Source organism: Periophthalmus magnuspinnatus, chromosome 8, assembly GCF_009829125.3.
Source record: "Periophthalmus magnuspinnatus isolate fPerMag1 chromosome 8, fPerMag1.2.pri, whole genome shotgun sequence".
NCBI lineage: Eukaryota > Metazoa > Chordata > Actinopteri > Gobiiformes > Gobiidae > Periophthalmus > Periophthalmus magnuspinnatus.
In genome coordinates this window covers 24,758,876-24,780,956 of record NC_047133.1, presented here as the reverse complement: position 1 = coordinate 24,780,956, position 22,081 = coordinate 24,758,876, and the positions used below count along the sequence as shown (strand labels likewise).

At 39.9% G+C, this 22,081-nt stretch overlaps 1 protein-coding gene across 1 annotated transcript in view; it reads left to right on the top strand.

The window, feature by feature from the left end:
- Positions 1-1,572: 1,572 nt before the first annotated feature.
- sdk2a (sidekick cell adhesion molecule 2a) overlaps positions 1,573-22,081 on the top strand; it is a 119,732-nt gene continuing 99,223 nt past the window's right edge. Inside the window, exon 1 of the mRNA XM_033970416.2 lies at positions 1,573-1,799. Coding sequence (XP_033826307.1) covers positions 1,640-1,799 — 160 coding nt within the window. The 5' untranslated portion in view covers positions 1,573-1,639. The remainder of the gene's footprint in view (positions 1,800-22,081) is intronic.

Here is a 22,081-nt window from a genome sequence, read left to right as displayed (position 1 = left end):
GGCCCGTGGGCAAAATGTGGCCTGCCATGTCATTTTATGTGGCCCGTGACAAGGTAAATTAAAAGGTATGACTCTAAAATTATCAGTTTATCAGGAGATACACAGTTATACAGCCATTTTTTCATATCTATGCAAATCCATATGCAATATTTGTAGTCTGAATAAGTAATAAATATAGAAACGGTTAATTAAGAAGAATAAAAATTTATTTTATTTATTTTTTGGATTTATTTTACATTACATTTGGTCACATTTAGTTATATTTATACTGTCTCATAGTTACATCTGGCCCTTTGAGAGCAACCATTTTGTTGATGTGGCCCTCGGTGAAAATGACTTTGACACGCCTGCTGTAAAACATCCAGGGCAATGCATTTAAATATCCCTTGATCCCTTTGACCAGCACATAACACACATTCACCAGAAAAGTTACACAGTGCACCTTTAAAACCAGTATTTTCTCTAAATATTCAATAATATGCCACCACAATCAGCGTTTTTTTCAAAACTTGCAAAATCTAATGCTGCACACATAAGTATAGATAATGTGTTTCTGAGGGTGACAGTTCTTTGAAGTGTGCCTTGGCCTGTGTGCATTTTTGCGGCGGTTCAAAAGATGCCAGGACAACAAAGCTAAAATGAGCAGCATATAGACTACTGTATGTAGCATAATGTTTTTAAATGGGCCCCACCTTTTTCATGTACCCATCATATTGTCATTTTACTGAACTAAAAGGGAGGCAACATGACATTCATTTCAAAACAGCTTTCTTCTTTTACTAATCTCGCCACTGCAATTTACTTTATAGAAAAACCTCTTAGCCAAAAGCAAGGCCTATATATTTTCAGCTCGGAAACATGTCAAAAACACAAATTTACGTCACATGTTTGTTTTGAAAATCACAGCCTTTTAGTTCAAATGTGTCAACAGCCAATCAATCATCACAGCTGCCAAGATAAAGCTCCCCCTAGTACCGAGGTGTGCCGCATGGGGGCAGTAGCGCACAGAGCACACAGAGGCTCAGTTTGAGTGAGCGCACTGCCTCATACTGTGGTCAGTTTTAAAAAGAAGTAAAGATGGGCCGATATGGAGTTTTTTTGTGCAAAATTTTCTAAGTATGTAAAATTGTGACTCGTTCAGAACTATTTAAAAATGCGCGTAACTTTCCAACTTAATAGACTGAGTGAATTTTGTTTAGTGACACATCCCCACGTTGTATTGATGAAAAACTAGGATTTAAAACACATATTTTTGCACAGAAGGCAGAAAATAAGTGAAAACATAGGAAAATACGGGTGTTTTGTGATGCTACAGGGATTTGGATCGTGTTGTAGAAAGCTAAAAAATCCTCCACTCGTGCGTTTTGGAGTAGCCTAATAAAAGGTATAAGATGTCAATGCCCAGACAGGCTGTGCACCAAATGAAATTGGACTCCGCCTTTGCCAGGAGCGGGACTTGTTCGTGGACTCCTAAATACTCACTCTCTCTTCCCCGACCTCGTGCATCAGCGCGCGGCTTCACCCCCAGTCACTCACTCAGCGGCTGTAGTGAGGAGCGGTCTGACGCACAGGATCAGGCACCGGGCTTTCCAACAGCGGCGGTTTAGCGGCAGTCAGGAGTGCGTGGTCACCGTGCAACATGTTCCCAGCGTGGACACGGGGACAGGAGACTCGTGCCGGTCCGACGCTGCTGGTATCACGGCAGAACATGATGAAACGCACCGCTGGACAGGTCGTACAGGTGTGGGTCTCCTGTTGGATTCTTCTGGCTATTGTGATACGAGGTGCTCAAGCGCAAGGTAAGAAGAATGACCACTTTTGTCTCTCTTGTGTTGGAAACGCGCCAAACCCTAAAACTCTCTAGTTGGCTGTTGCCTTTTAGATGCTTCTGCTGCTTTGGTAAAGTCAAAACGCCCGTGGCAATAGTTGGAAAGACCAGATCAGTTTTGCTTCCTGCGTAAAACAAAACGAGCATCACTCATCTGAAGTAATTTAGAATGGTGGATGTGTATGTTGGGTTATGTGCTTTTTTGGCAAGAAAAAGAAAAAGAAAAAGAAAAAAAAAACTTGGTGAATCAATTTTACATTCTCCTTTATTTCAATGTCTTATCTCAAGCATCAGATTGTGTGAATGTTTGGTCACTGGTGTAAAGCTGGTGTTCTATTTAAACTGCACCCTACTGTCTGTTGAATCAGCTTATGACTAATTGACATTCAGAGTATTGCTTGTTTGTTAAGCTATAACAGTTGTATTGAATAAGCCAGGATGTCACTATACATTTATGTTTCTATTTTGTGTTTGTAATTGTCCTTGACCATTCACTTTCCGTGGTTTATACAGAGAATGTCAGTCACTGAATGCAGATTATATTTCCCAATAACTAAACACTCACTCCAATGGTAAATCAAGAGAGTATATAAACACACATAGCTGTGCACATTTCCACTACACAGTCACGGTGTATGTACTTTGTAGTCTTTAGTCCCCTCAGTCTCTCGGAGGCATGTTAGAGCTTCTCACAGGTGGCATGGGCTTGTATTTGAAGTGGTTCCTTTATGTTTTCCCACAATGCTCGGTGCAGCCATGTGCTAAAAGCAACATAATCCCTTTGCTTGTTTGTCTTTGAATGGGGTGCTTTGCTCTAAGTGTTCGTAACCTTATCTGAAGGGAGTCTCGGGCATCACTTATTATGCAGGGCGCAGTTTCAGGAGCTGTTATTAACGTCCTTTTTTTCCCCAGCTAGACTTTGCGAGGATCAGTTGAGCGTCTCCCACCATGCCACTTCTATACCTTTTTCCCTCCGCCCCAAAACAGCCCTCTTTCTCAGGCTTGCATTTGGTATTCAGGCCCCTCTGTAGTGTCACTCGCTGCACATTTGCATCGGTGAGAGATTCAAGTCTGTGTCCCTGTCCTCCTGCTTGTATTCTCATCTTCTTTCATTTTTTTTTTTTTTGCAGATTTAGTCTTTGTTGGGGGTCTTCTTAAGATCCTGTGCCATTTTAACTTAAAAGTTGGATCCCCTGCTTATGCATGTTTGCAAATGAGTGGCAGCGCTATAAGCTAGGGATGCTCCTGCTCTCTCCCTCAGTGCTGTGGACCTGTGTGGATGGCATAAATTAGGCAACACAACACACACACAGACACACACGCACACAAAGACAAACAGTGGCAGTGTGGGCTCAAGGGAGCAGTAGGTGAGGCATGTACTTGTTTTTCAGCAGGTGTCTACTGGGGCCCCCGCTGTGTCTAATACTGCTGGTGTTTTCAGTGCTCCAGAGGATACCTGATAGAGCACGGGACAACCTTTCTCCTGCAACTAGCAGTGCACAGCAGGCTATCTGAGGACTTATTAAAACACCCTAATCGAAGTAACAAGTACAGACATGGACTTTTGTCTATTGTAACCTTTAAACAGTCTCCCCGTGCCTTTTCTCAAGCTGTTCCAGGGGAGTAAAAATTGGATATAGACTTAGGGAGTCTACTACTTTGAGTGAGGATAAAATGCTAATGATGTATAAAAGGCAATGTTTTTGGAGCCAATTTGTTTGTAGAAGAAAAGTCCCTTGCTTAGAGCACAAACACAGAAGTTATTAGATATATATTGCCATGTGAGTCCATGCCAACAGCCCTTAGAGAATTAACACCAAAATAAGTAGGCTCTTAAATTAAATCTTTTAAATTTACAAGACAAATGGCAGCTTCACTGTAGCTTGGTTGCATATTGAACTCTATATTGGGGCTTATTTGGCAAGATAGCCAGACTGAAATGGACTCAAAAAGTATAAATTTTGACTTTATAACTGCGATGAAATTTCAGAAAAAAAGCAGTATCAGGAATGAATGAGCGCAGAAATGGTTTGGCCTTGTATCTCCTTTTTCTGTCACCTCCAAAGTCAAACTCAAACTGTCTCTGTAGCTCTCCTGCTGCACACGTATGTGCTTCTAGACTTATGTGCTAGCTGTGTCCCTGTCTATTGAGCTTTAATCTTGATAGCAGCATTGACATTGTGCCAAACAGCAGCTGCTATAATTTTCTGGACGTACGTTATTATGTGGCTTGACAGCTGTCAGCCATTTCCAAATCTTTAAATCTGATGATAATCCGGTGCGCTTACAAAAAGACATTTGTTTAAAACACTCTGAATCCGTGTGTGATTAAAACTGGCTGCTCTAATGCGGGCCACAGGATCATAATTCATCTACTGGAGCGGCGGATACACGCACATACACACAAACACTGGCGCAGAAAGATAGAAAAATCAATGTGTACAAGATTACACAAGTCCATCAGACGAAATATAATACAGTTTTAATAGAATCAAAGGCAGCCACAAACTGATTACAAAGCCGATCATCTGCGCCCGCTCTTACAACACTCAATCAGAAGTAATAGAAAGCTTCATCTATTTTTGCATGTACTTCACAAAATTGACCGTACACATCAAAAGTGAAATAGATATGCCATACAGTAAGTGTTATTAAAGCAACACAATGTGAGCCTCCTGAGGACACGAGCTTTGGTTTCTGAGAAGCTGGAGTTTGACACCTGTATCAACAGAAAATGTACAGTATAATCATAAGAAACTATTCATTAATAAACTAAAGCAATTAAACTTTTTACACCCAAACTTCTATGATGATTTCAAGTAAACATTCTATGGACATGGCGCTGATGGTAAATATAACAAAGAAAATCAAACACAACAAGGACAAAAGTAGCACAAAATTAGAACTCATCTGAAGGATGAAAGAGCATTGTTGTGTGTGTGACCTATGATTCAGACTACATCACTGCTGAACATTCCAAGGAGCCATTACACTGACAATGTAGATGTGGAACAGTCAAAGAAATGAATACTTTTACTGACACTAGCTGTAGATTGGATTTGGGTACAATGTTGTGAAAGTGTCCACACCGTGACCTCTTTGGTGCAAAACCATAATTATACTCAGGGTGTATTGATGACATATGTACCTCCCTGTCTGCTGAAATGTACTTAATTAAACATGTTTCCTACTCCAGAGAGCAAACAGATGTCTGCTCAAATTTGGACTAAATGCTTGTTTTCATCACAATGAGACTGGAGGCCAACAAGCCGGGCACGTGGCTTATGCCTGCCTCAGGTGAGACATGATGGCACACTGACTCCTTGTTTGTGCTCAGTGCCTGTCCTCCATGTTGGCGGCTCTGCTCTCGTCTCTCCTGATGCCAAATGCTGTCAACGCATGTTTATTTATGTTGCCACAGGACGCTCACTTCACCAAAATGGAATAGCGAGCTTAGCAGACAGAGAAAACCTTTTTAAGTTTTTGTTCCTTTGTTTTCCCAAAATATTTCCCATAGAAATGAGTGCATAGCACACTGGCTCCCTGTATAAGTACATAACTAATGATTATGATCTAATTCACAGAAGTATATTATGCTTTGCTGTTTTTATAGCTTCAGGAGGCATTTAATTGGTTCAGCCAAGCAGCAAAACTGTGTTTACACTTCATAATGGAAATGTAATCAAATTAACTCATACCACAGGGTTTTGGCTTTCACCCTTTGCCCAGTAATTGCCATTTGCCCAAAGGAATATGATAATAGTGATTTCCATGGGGCAAAGACTCACTCCATGTGTCTGTCATACTGCCACATTAGAGGAGCTCACTGAAATGATTAGCCACTACACTGGACTTTGTACTGTGCAAGTGCTAAGGACCCATTACCATAATAGTTTGTGTTGGAAAAAAAGAATCACTCAAGTTGACACATTGTTTTTATGTAGAGATGACAAACTCTGCAAACTCCCAAACTCCTGACTGTATTAGAATAATCACACAGTTTTCTTCATTTTGACTTCAGATAGAGCTGGGTGATTTGAATAAGCTACATTAAAAAAGAATGTGTTTTTTTCCCTCACATTGAATGATTCTGAGTTTTATTTTATCTAAACAAATAAAAACAGCTTTCAGTATTTATTTATGAGCATAAGTCAGACAGAGATTGAGTCATTGCCATTTAAGACAAAAATAGCTACATTTCTTCATGAAAAGTCTGAACTCAAAGCCTATGCTTTTAGACCACATGTGTCAAACTCAAGGCTTGCGGGCCAAATGTGGCCCTCGACAGGGTAAATTAAAAGGTATGATGGTCTTAAAATGTAATTTTATCAAGGAAATACACAGTTACACAGCCATATTTTTACATCTAGGCAAATGCATATGCAATATTTGTAACTGGAATAAGCAATAAATACAGAAACAGTTAATTAACAAGTTTAAAAAGTAGCTATATTTATTTTACATCTGGCCCTTTGAGGGCAGACATTTTGCTGATGTGGCCCTCGGTGAAAATGTGTTTGACACCCCTGTTTTAGAGGATTGGCTGTGGACCTCTCCATTAAGAAGTCACAAGCATATCACTGACGATTAGAAAAGATTGAAATGATAATAACTGAAATTTAAAATTCAAAGTTGATTAATTGCACAGCCATATGTTACAGTGCAGAGATGGCAAACTCTGCAAACTCTGAATCTTCTGACTGTATTTAGTTAAGATTAATAGCACGTTGTCCTCCGATTTAGCAGGACTTAAATTGTGTAATTCTCTAAATGTCAAATGAATCAGAGCACTTTGGTAGCTCACCTGACAGAACATATGTCCTAATGCAGTATTTCTGGATCATTCAGACTTCACGGCTCTGGCTTTGATTGGTGGAGTTTTTGTCGGCAGCACAAAAGGTGAATGTCTTTATACTTGATGAAGGTTAGCACTGTGCACAATGTGAAGAACTTTTTCACAAAAATGTAAGTAAATTACCAGGGCTGTAGGGCTTTAGTCGTCACTTAATCGGTCGATGGAGTCTTAATTTAGATTATAAGGATTTAGATGGGACAACAGCAGAGTTAGCTGATGTGTTAGGAGTTAATCTGCATTTTTTACAGGTAGGTCTGGTTTTGTAAATGCAGTTTGGGTCAGATACATAAGATACGTAACAGTTTTGAAAGCTTTTACCACGCCCCCTTGTTGTTGATTGATCGATTGGGCATGTCTGTAGTCACCCAAGTATTTCTTTAGTTGACTACAGCCCTAAAAATAACTAAATATGTAAATTAGGGCTGTGCAGTTGATAACATTTTAAGAGATTACATCATTTCTAATCATCAATCATAGGCTTTGGCCATTTTAATTGAGAGGTCTGTCAGTGAAAGATTGTGGTTTAAGTCAGAGTTCAGACTTTTAAGACATTTTTTCTTAATTATGCTCATAAAAAGACAAATTAAAACAGAATGGAAATGCGAAATTGGTTTATATGAGGGAAAAAAAAAACAACAAACAACAAAAAAGAGATAGAGCCCTAACCTAAGATATAATAAAATTGAAGAATAAACTACACACATTTTTAATTGAAGGCATGAATGCTGCTAATTCTTGAACTTACCCGTAGCTTGCATGGCCCGGTGCCAAATCTGCCAGAGTTTTTATTGTCTGAAGTTCCTGTCTCTTTTTTAACAATAGCATGACCAAAGACAACAGTGATTCTTCTTTGGGCAATATTAACCACATGACGCAGAAGAGGTTTTGTTTTCACATTTCTTCTTGTTTACTAATGAGGGAAAAGGAAGAGAAAGCTGCAGGGGGGAAGGAAGGCAGATTTTCATATATTAATTCTCCTGGCTAAATGTCTAATCAATCTGGCACAAGACTGCGAGGCAAGTGCGGTAAAAGAGAGGGAGCACGTTTGAAAGAATGGGCCTTGAGCCTTTGGGACAGAAATTGAGGAAAGAGAATGACCTTGAATATGAAAAGCGCCACAATTCATCTGATTTGTCTAATATTTGTCTGACAAGGGATCCGAAATGTTGTAGCCTTGTCAAATCACATTTCTACGAAGCGGCTTGTTGGGAAAAGAACTCTTCCAAACACAGTGTCATTACTTCCATCTCGTGGCAAAAAGGATTGTGTTGAAGAGGTATTCTTGGACCATACATCTGTCTCCAAGCCCCAAGCTGTTCCATGTAAACATTTAAACACAAAAGCAACGGAAGAACCAAGCGCCACTGAGAAACAATGCTTTTTACGGCATAATGTGAACAGTGAATCTCTCCTCTCATCCAGCCGGCCTCTCCTGGGGACCGTGAGTGTATTCTTGTGTTGTAAATAAAATAGCAAAAGAGCCAAAGAAATGGAAGAGATGGCGCGCCGGGGGTTGGCTTGTGCGTTTTTTTTCCCAACTAAAACTACTTTTTGTAACAATCAATTCTTCTGAGAGAGTGGAGTTTTTCACCTTGTGCCCTGTGGCGTCTGAGGGCACACATCCGCCACTGGCAAATTCTGGTTATGGTACCTCATACTCTTTGTGCTCTCCGTGTTCCACTTTTGCAAATCGATTACATGCTTTACTGTTAGGTGTACTAATCTCAAATATTATCTCTAAATGATGCCAGTTCAATTTAATCTAATACGGTTAAAAGGGTAAAGCTAAAAGTAAACACATTGTTTTTTTATTGGGTTGGTAACAAACTTTAATTCCATAAAGCTGGTAGCAAACTAGAGGAAGGATGTACTATTAGACTGAAACTAAACTACAAATTAACATGGAACAATCATTTTTGGCGTCTGTTTATCATGAGCACTTTTTCTTTGTACTTGTAGGATTTTTTTTTTTTTTTGTACTGCTTTTGAGCTTTTGAGAATTGAATTATAAACTTGTATGACTCATTATAAAGCCTTTCATTCTGTTATTTATTTATTGCAGCTCATATTTTTTTAACAATATTGCACATTTAGACTCATTTTTAGTGGCATTTCTGCTTCATGGTTTGGTTTGAATATTACCATTAATCGTCTGCATTTACTTCATAAATATATCGTGACAGTTCTAGTAACAATGCCATTTTATATCATGACATCCCTAATTTCAAATAAAAAAGTTTCATTTTACCGATGCCATGGGAGCAGATACTGTGTAGTTCTTTGTACTGCTGTACTGGATTTGAGTTTGGTTCCCTCATGAAGCTGTTTGCATGTTCCCCTAAATCAGTTTCTATTAAAACATGCGCCATAGGCTAATCCTCAACCCTATGTCCCCTGTACAGGATAAGCTCTGCTGAAAGAGTTGAATTCCTGGGTGCTGCACTGCGGCCGCCTGCTGCTCCTGACAGGGCCGGGTGAAATGGAGGTAACCAAGTCCCCTATATGGACAATTAAGTACATCGTCTAGCACTGCCTACAGATTTGCAGCCTTTGTTCCTCTTTTATCCCTTGAAACCGGGTTTGTAGATCTAGTATCAAGTTGGACGCGTAAAGGTCAAAGGTATAAGGTAAAACGCAGGTGCACCATGTAACTTTTCTGGGTTTTGCCAACTTTTTGTTTCCAAGGAGATGTTATTTCTCTCTGCATTGCAGCATTAAACTTGTCTATTTCACATTAATCAGGTCTTTTATCCTCAAAAATACTGCATTCTTATCGTAAGCGTGGCTTCCTCTCCACAGATCAGACCTGTAACTTCGTGTTGTGGCGTCAAATGCTTATCTCCATGAAGATATGTTGAATGCCATGCTATCTAACATTCCAGGCAAAGCAGAGATGTTACATAGCGCATCTTTACGTGTGTGTTTTGATCTGTGGATTATTTGAAAAGCCGTGAACTCATAACATGTCCAAAAACAGTATTTCAGCTTGTATTTTATGAGTGGTTTTGGAAGTGGGAAAGGCTGGCTTCACACTCGTACTATTTGAGTCTGGGTGCACTTGGTGTTTCATGAGGCTGGTTGTGGGCTGAAGAAGCTTCCGTGCTCTCCATCTGCAGGCCTAACTTTGCCTCCATGCTCAGGGTTTGGCAGCAGGCCTGTAGTCCCACCGGGAGTCTGGCACATGGCCCCCGGCAGCTCCTGTCTGGTACTCACTATCGATTTGGACCAGAGCTCTATCTGAGTCCCCGATGTCCCGCTTTACACAACATGGGCTCCTCTGTCATGTTCGATTATGTTATTGTTTTATTTTAAATGTCCTTCTCCCTGACCTAGGTGAGATTGTCTACTAGATAAAATGCCAAAAGCCCTTGTCTGTCACTACACACTCTACATCTGTCTGTCTATAATGCAAATACATTCATCTACACAACATAAGCATTTGACAATTGCCTTGAGATGATATATTCCCCCCTTTTTTTTTTTTTTTGGAAACCACATCTGTTTGTTCACTTTCTTCACTTTCCAAATAAGATACAAATTGAAAATGCTTGGAGAAATATTTTGCGACATTAAATATTCAAGCAACACTGTTAGATCTTGGCTTCTGAAGATTTTGTGGTATAAAATAAAATCGAATAATGATACTAAAATCTGCCTCCGTCAACAACAAGAAAATGCACTTTCATTTTTCAACAGGACTACACCAGAATGCATGTAGTTGTATTATGGGCAATTTATACGTTATACCGTATCATTGTCAGGATAGTGATGAGCGTACAGCCATAAACTCACATTGGAAGTTCAATCCCAAGAATAACCAGTGTGTCCTTTGGCAAGACACTTCATCTACCTTGGACCAGTGAGGTATTAGCCATGATTCTGTTAGTCTACCCCCAACCCCAGGGCAGGTGTGGCTAGTAACTATTGCACTATTGGTATTCTTATTGATCAGCCCTCATTATTTTGGTTTTGTATGACAGAATAAGTTGATGGAGTTGCAAAAGTCCTTCAGGCGAGTTTTCTGACAGGGGCCTGTGTTGGTATGCACAGAGGGGGACTGCTTGGCTCAATGGTGTCAGTTTGAAGCGGTGACGTGATGGACAGTGACAGTTCCTCTGCGGGTGCTAGCTCAGGCTAATGTCACATCTGGAGACTCTTATGGCCCCTCAGCTCCACAGCTTCAGGTGTAGGACTCAGAGCATATGGGGGAGGTGAAGAAGTCATAAAAATGCACCAAGATGCCTATAGCTCTTAATTTTGACGTATATACACAACGTGCTGGTGAAAACGTTTTCTTTCCCGGGTTGGACAGGGGTAGTGTTTGGTGAATGTAATTTTATATAGAGCAATAAAAAATGACAAATGGCTTTTAAATCCTATCTGCACATTTACGCAACATACTGTAAACAGAAAATGAAGATATATGTGGTTTTCTTCCACTTAGCATACTAGCCGGATTAAAAGGTGAAGCGCCATTCATAGTGTGTTTGACAATGAAGCATCACTCTGCCAGTGTTTACTAGGGGTGCACAATCTTCAGGGGGAAAAAAAAAAAAAAGTAATAGTGATTTTTTTCTTATTTACGATTTAAAGTAGGTGAGTGTGTGTTATAAACAAATCCAGGAGGGTTAACGTTTGAGAGAGAAGTGAAACATGAACTCATAAACAAATACAGAAACAGAGATCGACACATGTTTGTTTGTTTTTTTTTCATGGCTGATGCCGATACCAATGTTTAGAATACAGAACAACCGATGGCGGATAAGCTCTGCTGATATTTTGGGTCGATATGTAGGACCGATTATGACTATTTTCCCCAAATTATGGAGTTAAATGTACTACAAATGCATCCACAGCCCTTTTTACCACAGACTGCAGCTATTTCTTTGTATTAAAGTGTTACTATAAAGATTTGTGTGTGTTTTTGAAAGCAGCAGATTGAACAAAACAAAATATCGGCCTATGCTGGAGATTTAACGCTGATAACCGATGTGCTAAAAAGGCCAAATATCGGTCTATCTCTAAACAGAAATCCCATGAATTTCAGAACAGGTTTGTTTTTTACATATAAATATTTAAAAAAATACAAAATCTTTAGCTAATTCACTCACAAATTTTTCCTTGCATCTGTTTTCCCATAAAAATCCTGAAGAATCTAAATAAAATGATACATCGACAAATAAAAAGTGTCATTTTGATAGCGATATATGGTGCCGCCCTGGAGTTTGCCATGTGTTCCTGGCTGGAATGATTTAGGAACAGTTTGGGAGAGCTCCTCAGAGGTTAGGCAATAAGTCTGTTGTATTCTTCTGAAAGCCACAATCCTCACACGGATGAAAGCGATTCCATAGAGATTCATTTGTGTTTATTTTAATTTCAAAGTCGGCAATAGAGAGAAGTCCGTTAAAAATGGCTCACTGCATTATTCTCCACATGTTAAGAGATGCAGAAATAGCCTCTGTGTGCATGTATACTCATTTACAACAATACGCGCAGACCATTATTGCTAAATGGAAGTTTCTCAAAAGACCGGACTAGGGTTTCAAAGCTGTTTTCTGCAGCGCTAATGAAAGTAGGGCACAGCCGTAAAGTCTCATGTGAATAGGCAAAATCTAAATCAGCTTTTACAGTGTGCGACATACTGTTCTAATGGGCTTCTATACAGAGAACTTGCAATTTAATATGTTACTGCTCTAATGTACGTTTGCCGAGTCTCGGGTCATGTGTTGTAATTAGAGGGCACATCGAGTATGCTAACTATAACACATGTAGAGAAAAGTATGTGTAGTAATGTGCAGGATCCTTGACCTGATCCTTGAGACATGATTGTCAATTTAAACATTCGTCAGCCTCTCCATTTCTGCAGACATAAGACTAACATGAGGAGTGGACTGACCTTTGAACCCTTTTCTACTTCTCTCTATAAAATAAAACATTTCAGGTCTTTGCTTAAAAAAAGGCATATTAAAGGGAATGCCTATATTATGGTATTTTCTCGTCTGTGTTCTAATGTTTCCTCATCACAAACAGACCTGGAGTTGTGTTTTGTTTCATTCACACATGCTTAACACACAAACCCTGCATATGCAACTGAAAACACCCTGTGATGTCATCATGTGGTAATACAGGAAGTGCTTTGCTGTGTTTTTAAACTCCACACACCTTCACGAGAATCATTTGGATCATTTCAGCCCGGGAATTGCCGATCTTTACTGAACTAAAGGTAAAAGGTGGATGTTACCTTGAAAACTACCACTTCATGACATCACAAGGTGGAGTCTTTTGAGCTTTTGAGATGTAAGTAATGATAAAGAGTTACACAAACACAACTCTATGTATGTTTTTTCCGGCTATGTCAACTTTGTCTAATGTAGGACCTTTACGGTTTGTCTTATGTATTTTTTATTTTTAATATTTTACAAATTACTTGTCACGAAGCAATAGTTTTAAAGTGAACAGCTCCTTTTACCTTCAATTCAGTAAAGATTGGCAGTTCCAGGGCTGAAATCATCCAAATGATTCTCGAAATGAAGGTACTTCCTGTATTACAACATGACATCACAAAGTGGAATAGTGTTTTCTGTTTGAAAGAAGAACTCAGAAGAACATTTAAATATGCAGGGTTTGTGTCTTAAACATGTGAATGAAACAAAACACAACTCCAGGTATGTTTTTATTGAGGAAACAGCATTATAATATAGATCAGAAAATAGCATAATACTGGCCCTTTAAACATGTCTGAGTCTCCCTAAATCCAACTTCGAGTGGATAAATGAGAAAGGAAAACACAGCTCTCAAAGTCAATTTTGCTTAATATATCTCCTTTAAACTGTCCATTGAGTCGTAAAATCAAATAACCTTGGCTACACAGAATATCAGAGAAAGTGAGAAGTGATTTGCATATTGCAGAAACCAAAAGTGTACTGTCCAAACAAACTGTGAGTGGAGCTGTGGCGAGGCTGGAGAACGTATTGACAGAAGGGACAAAACGTGCTGCCTCCGAGTGGTAGGTTGCCATAGCGTACAGTAGCACAATCCCAAATTCTGTGCCGATCCAATGGTAGCTAGGAAACAGCTGACAGTAAAACGGTGGGATCAGAGGGATTAGCGTGCCCAGTTAGAGTCCAAACAGTAGCCCTCCACTTCTCCCACTGCCGGGCTTTTTATACATTCACCCCTTGCATTTCCAGAGCTATTCTCAGACACGTTATAGCAGCATCCCATCTGTGCTTGTCCTCCCCTGTGTCTAATTGTTTGATTTGGAGTCACTCTTTTTGACCGTTTTTCTAACTAGCAAGCAGACAGGCATTATGGAGGCAAAAAGGTCAATGTTTCTATTGCCAAAATGAATTAAGCTCGTGCAAACGCTCCTATTGACTTTGGCGAAATACATCAAAAACACGGGGGCCAAACAAAGACGCAGTATCTAAGGAAAGAATGATGCACATGTCAGACGCAATCAGTTCTGCCTTTTGTGATCTGAGTGAGATTCGCTGTCAGAGGAGGCCGGGAGCGCAGGCTGTTTAATTCTTCAGGGGGGCCCGCCGCTCCCAAAACGCTTCGGTCACTGTCACCTCTAGTCTGGCAATAGAGAGACAGTCTCCAACAAGAGTGTCCCAATGTCCCCTGTTGGCTGTTGTCTAGTATTGTCTAGTATAGTCAGCCCCCATTTTAGAAACATTGTACATACGAACACACTCTCGGAGCTTTACCCTAGAGTTCCAAGCCAAATCGGATCTGCATCATATGTGACGTACATATGATGGTTCAAAACTGATTTGTGAAGCTTGACTTGAGCGCGAGAGAGCATTAGCGAGCCATTGTTGCCCCATCCTCTGCCCCCCCCTTCCCCTCCCTTCTCCGTAAGCAGGTTCCACATGCTGACACTGATGGACCCGGCTCTCCGGCTTGATTTTAGCACAGCTTATACATGCACACAATTCTGGAAAGGGAATGTGTGCAGATCCCATCCATATAGTCACTACAAAATGCATCACTCCATTTCATAGGGCTATGCAGATGTCTAATGAGTGAAAACAACAGTACCCAAAAATGTTATTCATTCGTAGCGTTTGCATTAAAAGTGACAAATACAAATGATCACAACGCAGTTAAAATGGAATTCAACTGGTAGAAATGCGAGGGACGCGATGACGACAGTATAACTTGATAGATTTTACCATATAAACTAAACCTTGGAGGTCTAGACAGCGGCAGGTCATAGTGTATTTGGAATTTTAATGTATTACCAGCAATAAGAAAAATGACAATATGTTAAAATGCGTTGAAACAGTCCTTTTTAACCCTGTTTTTGCCTTTTTGTATATGTTGTCTGCATTAACCTTTATTACTTTGAACATATAAACTATATAACTATATAAAAAGACGCACCGGAGTGTCCTTGTGTAACGATGAAGGTGATATTTCAAAGTAGGGCTGGGTGATATGGCAATAGTAAAGTTAATCTGATCTGATCCCTGTGGCTTTATAACTTTCAAGCTTTTCTATTGGTCAGCCTCTGAGTAAATGGCAGGTGTGTTTAACCAATCGCAGTGACGTGTAAACACTCAGAAGAAGCAGGAGTTTGTAGTAAAAATATTAAAATGGCCTCTACAAAATTGGCATATTTTTTGGCATATCACCCACTCCTAATTTGAAGGGGGATCGCCGAAAGCTGTAACGGCAGGATGACAGGATGAGGTGATTGGCGCAAAATATAAGACGAAGCCAAGAGTGACATACGGGTGATAATAGTGGAACAAAACGCAAAAATCGAGTTCTTTCGGTCGCTGGTTGAATGTAACTTCAGTTTTACAACCGCTAGTGAAACATTATTATTAGAAAACTGAAAGAAGTAAGTGCTAGAGGAGTGATTCCGACACAGCTCAAGTCTTTGGATTCCCATTTGACTTGGGTCTTTTTTCCTCTCGTTCCTCAAAAGGGGTTTTGTATCTTTATACTTATGTAGACTTTTCTATGGCCTTTGGGAATCTCTGAAATGAGGGAGTCAGTCGGATTATATCTGTTAAATGAACTTGCTGTTGCCAGTGTTTAATTTAATACAATTCAATTAAAAAACTGTACTTCCCCTCCTTGCAATCAGTTGAGGGATTGTCATTATTAGATTAGTAAGTAGCTATCGAAATAGTACATTTTTTACCTACTCATGATGTCCCTCTGAGGATAGTGCTTATTGTCCCGTAAATGGAAAAGTATACTTGAATTGAGAGCGCTATATATCTGGACAATTGATGTGATGAAATTTTGTCGTGTTTTGCCGGCTCTTGTCTCTCCAAGGCCACTCGAGGCTCCATATTGCTGTACATATTAAGATGGTTGAAGTACCACCTCACCACCTCTGTTGCAAGGTTTCTAAAGGGCAGCTGAGGAGTCTGGGAAAATGGAACGTGTGACCCCCCCCCTCAGTCGCCTTCCAAACGCAGAAGCCGAGCGCGGAGCTGACATATGCAAACTCAAAGGGTGGTAGTGTTTAAAAGCCTTAATCACACCAGTGCTCAGGGCCCCAATGTGCTCTGCTCGCTGCATCATTGAAAGCTTGTTTTATTAATGTTGTCCAGAGTGAAGTACGGTGGGGTGGCGGAGTTGGGGACGAGGAAGGGGGGGGGGGTAAAACGCATTGTACTCTTGATTTAAAACAATGGCCATGAAAAAAACATGGCCAAGCTTTGAAGGAGCAACTCCATTACTCGCAAAAGCTCAATGCCAAGAATAGTAAAAAGAGAAAAGCTGAGAGGTGGTTAACGGCTCTGCAAAAAATACATACAGCGTTCAAATGGTACTTTTATAACGTATCTCTGAGGAAGCCAAGTTGATGATGTTTATAGCTGCCTGTTCTGCATTTTTTCATGTATTTATTTTTTTATTGTCAGTAGGGATGGGTGATATGACAGAAAATATATCAAGTTTTTCAAATGTTGATTCAGTTAGATTTTGTTCTGTCAAAAGTGAATAAAAAATAGGAACAGGATCTACATCTGCCATCGACTAGTGAATAAAATCAAATCAGATGGTTAAAAAAAGTCAACTTTCTTACTCCAACGTCGAAGCTTTAACCGACAGAGTTTTGGATCTAGGACCACATATTGTTTTGTGTTGAAAATCACACCGTATAAATAGAGTGTTTTGAATATCTTTGCGGTGTTGAAATCTGCATTGAACCTTTTTCCCTATAGTACTGAAACTGAGCCGGTTTTACACTAGAAGGTACTGGTTGAAAGCTTGTTACTAGCTCAAATGCATCTAAGTGAGCACCCAGCCAAATCTGTCCTGAAACAAAAGTCATGAGAATATGCCAATCACTGAACAGTATGGGGTTGATGTGATGATGCAAGTGTAAAAGAGATAAACATTAGGAAGAATGAGCCAAATTGGATCAGACACTGTAAAAGACTCGACTAATTTAGTCATAAAATCTGTTTTAGATCTGTACAATTCTGCAGTAATCGTGTTTGCTCTAATTTGTGGCTTTTCTTTCCCTGGGGGCCACAGGTGTTGCACTAGCTCTATACTGATCTAGATGAAAGGCACTGTTTTGTTCATAAAAGCGGTGGAAATGCACTGCCTTAGGGGCGCTCATAGTGTATAAAGGTGGTCAGCTTCAAGAAAATACTATGTTTTTCTATTTCTGTAACTCTGCCAGTCTGTCTTTTAAAGGTGCACCCTGTAGGGTCAGCCACCTGCTTGTCTCCATGGATATCAATGCTTTGCTTTAAATTTTCCAGAGGGTGGGATTAAACATGTATATCTCCATGGAGACACACAGATGATGCCACCAGGCCAAATTACAGGTCAATTCTGTGCTAAAGTGTGTGAGACAACCCCTTTCACAACAAGAATACATGTTTTTGAGTAAGAAAAACACCAATAATTGAATAAATCCATGATAGATCATTTTAATGTTACACTGTGGAAAGCAAAAACATCTCTATGAAGACGAGTACAGTTACATAGTGCACAGGTTACATAGTGCACCTTTGAAAGTCAATTTAAAGCCATATGTTATTATTAAAATTTTGCAGCGGGGTTTAAGTTCAGTACTAAACGTGACCAAAAAGAGTCCACCTCATCTTGACAAAAAATGCATTTGATTTGTAATGTAAATTTTTTACTTTTGTTGGTGAAATTTCAAAAAAGTCGTCATTATTCCTATAAAAAATAACTATATTAAAAAAAAAATCCTAGTCCATTACCTGCACCTTTTTCCAGATCATTAATCATTTTTCCTGCTTTGGTTTGGCCCCTGTTGAATTAGTTCACCCCGTGCCTTCCGTGACACGTACAAGCCAACAGAGGGGAAGTGTGCTGTCGTTGGAGTTAAATCTCGTGTGAGTCTGGCGCCTAATTGCTCTCATTAGCGGCCGACGTTCACACCAGTTATTCTGCGCAATTAACCGGCTGCCACCAAGATGTTAGGAGGCTGAATGTAGTGCCGGGTCAAGAGAAAAATGACTTGTAATTAATTCTCACTTAAATTAACAATTCCATATTTCACTGGTGGCATTTTGAAATTCCCATGGGCGCGGCGTTTGATGAGTGTGTGTGTTGATGGAAATCAGGAGCTATTGTGATTTGACAGTAGGCACCTTTGCACTGATTGCCTGTTATTAATTTGCACGATGAGAAGAGGCAGGTTCCTCCTCCAGCTTCTGATGCTTACGTGCGGCATTAAAGAAGCGGCGCTATGAATGACACTCCAAGCTAATGAATATGAATACATTTATAAAAATAGTCACGGGCGCCCCTCTTAGCGCAGATTGGGAGTGACAGGCACATTGGTCGGGCATGGCTGACTACGGGCTAATCTCTGCCTCTGGAGATGGTGGATATTACAGGGATCACGCTAAGACAAATTCCTCCAAATGACGTTTAAAAACAACATTAAAGTCACTGTGGGAGAATGTACCTGCTGGACAAGAAACAAAGCTCTTTGTGAACAACTATCTGCCTCTGGAATCGTAATTAGACTGGCCCCTGTCATGCAAAGTTTCTCCATTTTGGCGTGATGTCAGATTTGATCATTATTATGCATAAACTGTCAAGCAGGTGGGCGTTTTGTAGGAATATTTATACTTCTGAAAATCTACAGGTGTCACTTACCAGCTGGAATATATTTCAGACATGTTATTTTTAAATGTATATAATGCTAAATGTGCTGTTCCGAGTTAATTTATACGTGTGATATGTCTTTAAAATCATGCTGTTGGACATCAGACACAGCAGTGTGCTCATGGCAAATGCTAATGTATACACATGTTTTGACTGAAAAGACTATTGTTCACTGCTTCCTGATAAAAGGTGGAGGCTTTTATTTTTATGGTCTGTACATTGCAAGCACTTGGCATAAGCCCTACGTATTTGACTGGTAATTATGTGACATTTTCCATCTCCAATTGCGTTTCTGATGCCGAGTGCACCTCACTTAATGTTCTGATCTTTGAGAAGCGTATTTGATTTTATATTTTTAAAACATACAACTCTGACCTATTAAAGCTCTTGCACCTGACTATTCTGAACCACTTCATTTGACACTTATTTCTTAGCTCAGAGGTTGTTTTTGAAGATTGGTCCAATTTTGAAACACAAAATAAGATAAAATAAGGTGTCAAGGAGAAAAATGATATGGTGCTGAATGCAGATTATCTACTAGGGACCAGTAACGTAAAGTCAAAAATTGTTATTGAAAGTTGTGACCAATTCAACAAACGAAATGACATTTGAGAAATTTCTGTTTAGGGGTAATATGACTGAACTAGAAGACTCGACGTTTAAAGCAGACCTATTGTGCAAAATCAACTTTTCAGATCTGTGGGTTAAGTGTCTTGCCCAATGACACATCTTCATTCATCTGTGGGAGCTAGAATCACACTGCCAACCTGTGTGTCAGTGGATCTGACCACTCAACCATGATGTTTTTATCATTTTATAAGAGCGGGATTCAAACCACCAACCGTAGGATCAGGGCACAAACGCTCTACCAGCTGAGCTACTGTTGCCCACTTCTCTGTACTTTGTTTTCCTATTTTATCTTCTCAATCACTGATTTTGGTACAAATGAAAAATAATCTGCTGCTCGCTAGCGTGAGCTGCAGCTGTCCATCGAGGTGCAAACACTTGTTGTGATGACGTTTACGTCAGCTCCCATTGGGCACCACAGTTTTCTTACACAGAAGTCAGTGTTCTTGTTTCTTTTATTAAGTCGTATTAGATGAATATTGCGATTTAAAATGTCTAAATTTTAACATAATGGTGTCACAGATTATAGCTAATAGGTGACACAATTTGCCAAAGTATCAACAATGTTCAGTTTGTAGGCAAACCAAATTTGCACACAAGACACAATAGTTCAAATATTCACAAGGACTTCACATAGAACAATTAAAAGGCTGCATCAACCTTGAAAGCTTCAGAGAACACAGCTTCAGCCACCACCATTTTACTTTGCACCAAGTGTTCTTTCATTCATTTGTTTTGCACTTCAACAATTGTTAATAATCTTTTGCTCAACAGATGGAATGAAGTTAGAAGTACCTTTCCATCAAACGGGTCTGCTGAAAATTGGAGAGGCAAAACAGACAAGATAAAAGCAGCATACTCTGGCCTGAAAAAAAAATAAAAATCAAAAAGCATACCCTTTAACAGAAATAGAAATGTAGAGCTAACATACTGATGTGTTTAGTGTGCTCTGCACTGTGTGATGGTGCTGCATTAGGAAACAATGTGTAAACAGACAGTTATGTGCAGGTTTTTAAGAACAGAGAAAAGTGCATCAATTTACACACAAATCTTAAGTGGAACCACAAGAGGCACATAGACTTTAGACATTGTTGTTTTGCTTTTGTATAGAAATATAGTCTGGTCACCGCTGAATCTCCTGTTCAGATAGGTGTGATTGACAAGTGGATTAGCCAATCAGGGATATGCATGTTCTTGTACTATGTAACTTTTCTGGTTATATTCACCTTATTTCGAAGTTGCTGTGGGCGCCGCCATTGCCATTCCGGTTGTATTATTATTGCTGGGGGTGGTGATCTTGACAGCAAATTCTATAGGGACTACAGAACTGTTTTAAAGCCTCCCAGAGATCGGTGCATTGTTTACTTGTGCACATGAACACTGAACGTTTTATACAAATAAACCTACTTTATAGAAAATTTTAGTGGCAAAACCTTTCCATTGAAATGAATGGGATTCCCACTTAACTGGAAGTGGCGCCACAAAGAAATCGCACTTTAGTAGCATTTACGGCAAAAGTGGGAAGGGCGAAATAAGGTCAGTAGTGCACTGGTCATCTTCTTGTCTCCAAGGAGATGTTATTGCTCTGCTCTCTAGAATGTTCCACTGTACAGTATAAAATGTTTCTATGGACGTGTTTGTGTAAAGCCAAAAGGTGGGCGTAAGACCAAACCAGGATTGTGCCCTCGTAATTATCCTGAGATCTGTGCCACTACGTGCTTAAGCAAGTTGCCCCATCAGACCAAGTTACAGGTCAGATATGTGGAGAGGCAGCTCCGCTCACAGTGATTAAGCATTTAAAGGTAAGTGAATACATTCAAGATAACCTAAGGTAAGGTTTTTCCATGGAGACAAGCAGGCAGCCGACATACCAGAATAATGCACCTCTTGTGTAGAGCTAAACGTGCTGTCTCAAGAAAAAAAGCTCTATTTATTACATTTATTTGGTCCAAATCTTTCAATTAAATTCTTAACTTCAATATCAATAAAAATGTCTATAACTCTTTAGCCGTTCTTCCACACTAGTGCAGAATTGACTTTCTGATTGCACCATCAGTAGTTGCACTGGAGGATTTAGTCAAAAGAACGGCTCATGAAAAGTTGTAAAATGTACAGATCTCATATGCCAGAGCCGCGGGGGTCCTCTCCCTTTTCCTCCTGATTCAGCGAGGCGTCTCTTCAGGGGGCAGTTTGGTGTGAGCTGATGCTGCTACAGGTCAGGGGCCAATACAATGTTATTGAATAATAAATACATCCAAATATGTTCTGGCCACAGCTGATCTTGTTGTTTCTTCTCTCCCTCGACAGGCTGAGAGCAGCTGGGACCTTGTATTTGGATGTAATGGCCTGTATATATGCAGGGTTTCATATTTCAATCACCTCTACGGCAGCAGAAATTGCCGGTTAAGATGAAGTTGAAATTGGAAAGTGGCTATCGTGTCTGCATGAGGGAGCACGTTTGAATCAAGGAGGGAGGGGGCTTGGCAGACGCAGATGGAACAGAGAACGACTGGCACGTTCCCAAGAGTCAGAGCTAGAGCCACAAGTGTTTGAGCCACCTTTCAAGGCTTAGCCAAATGATTTTCTGTGTGGTCACGCAACGGGTTTAGGATGTGAGGAACTATTTTATGATAGCCCCATAATCA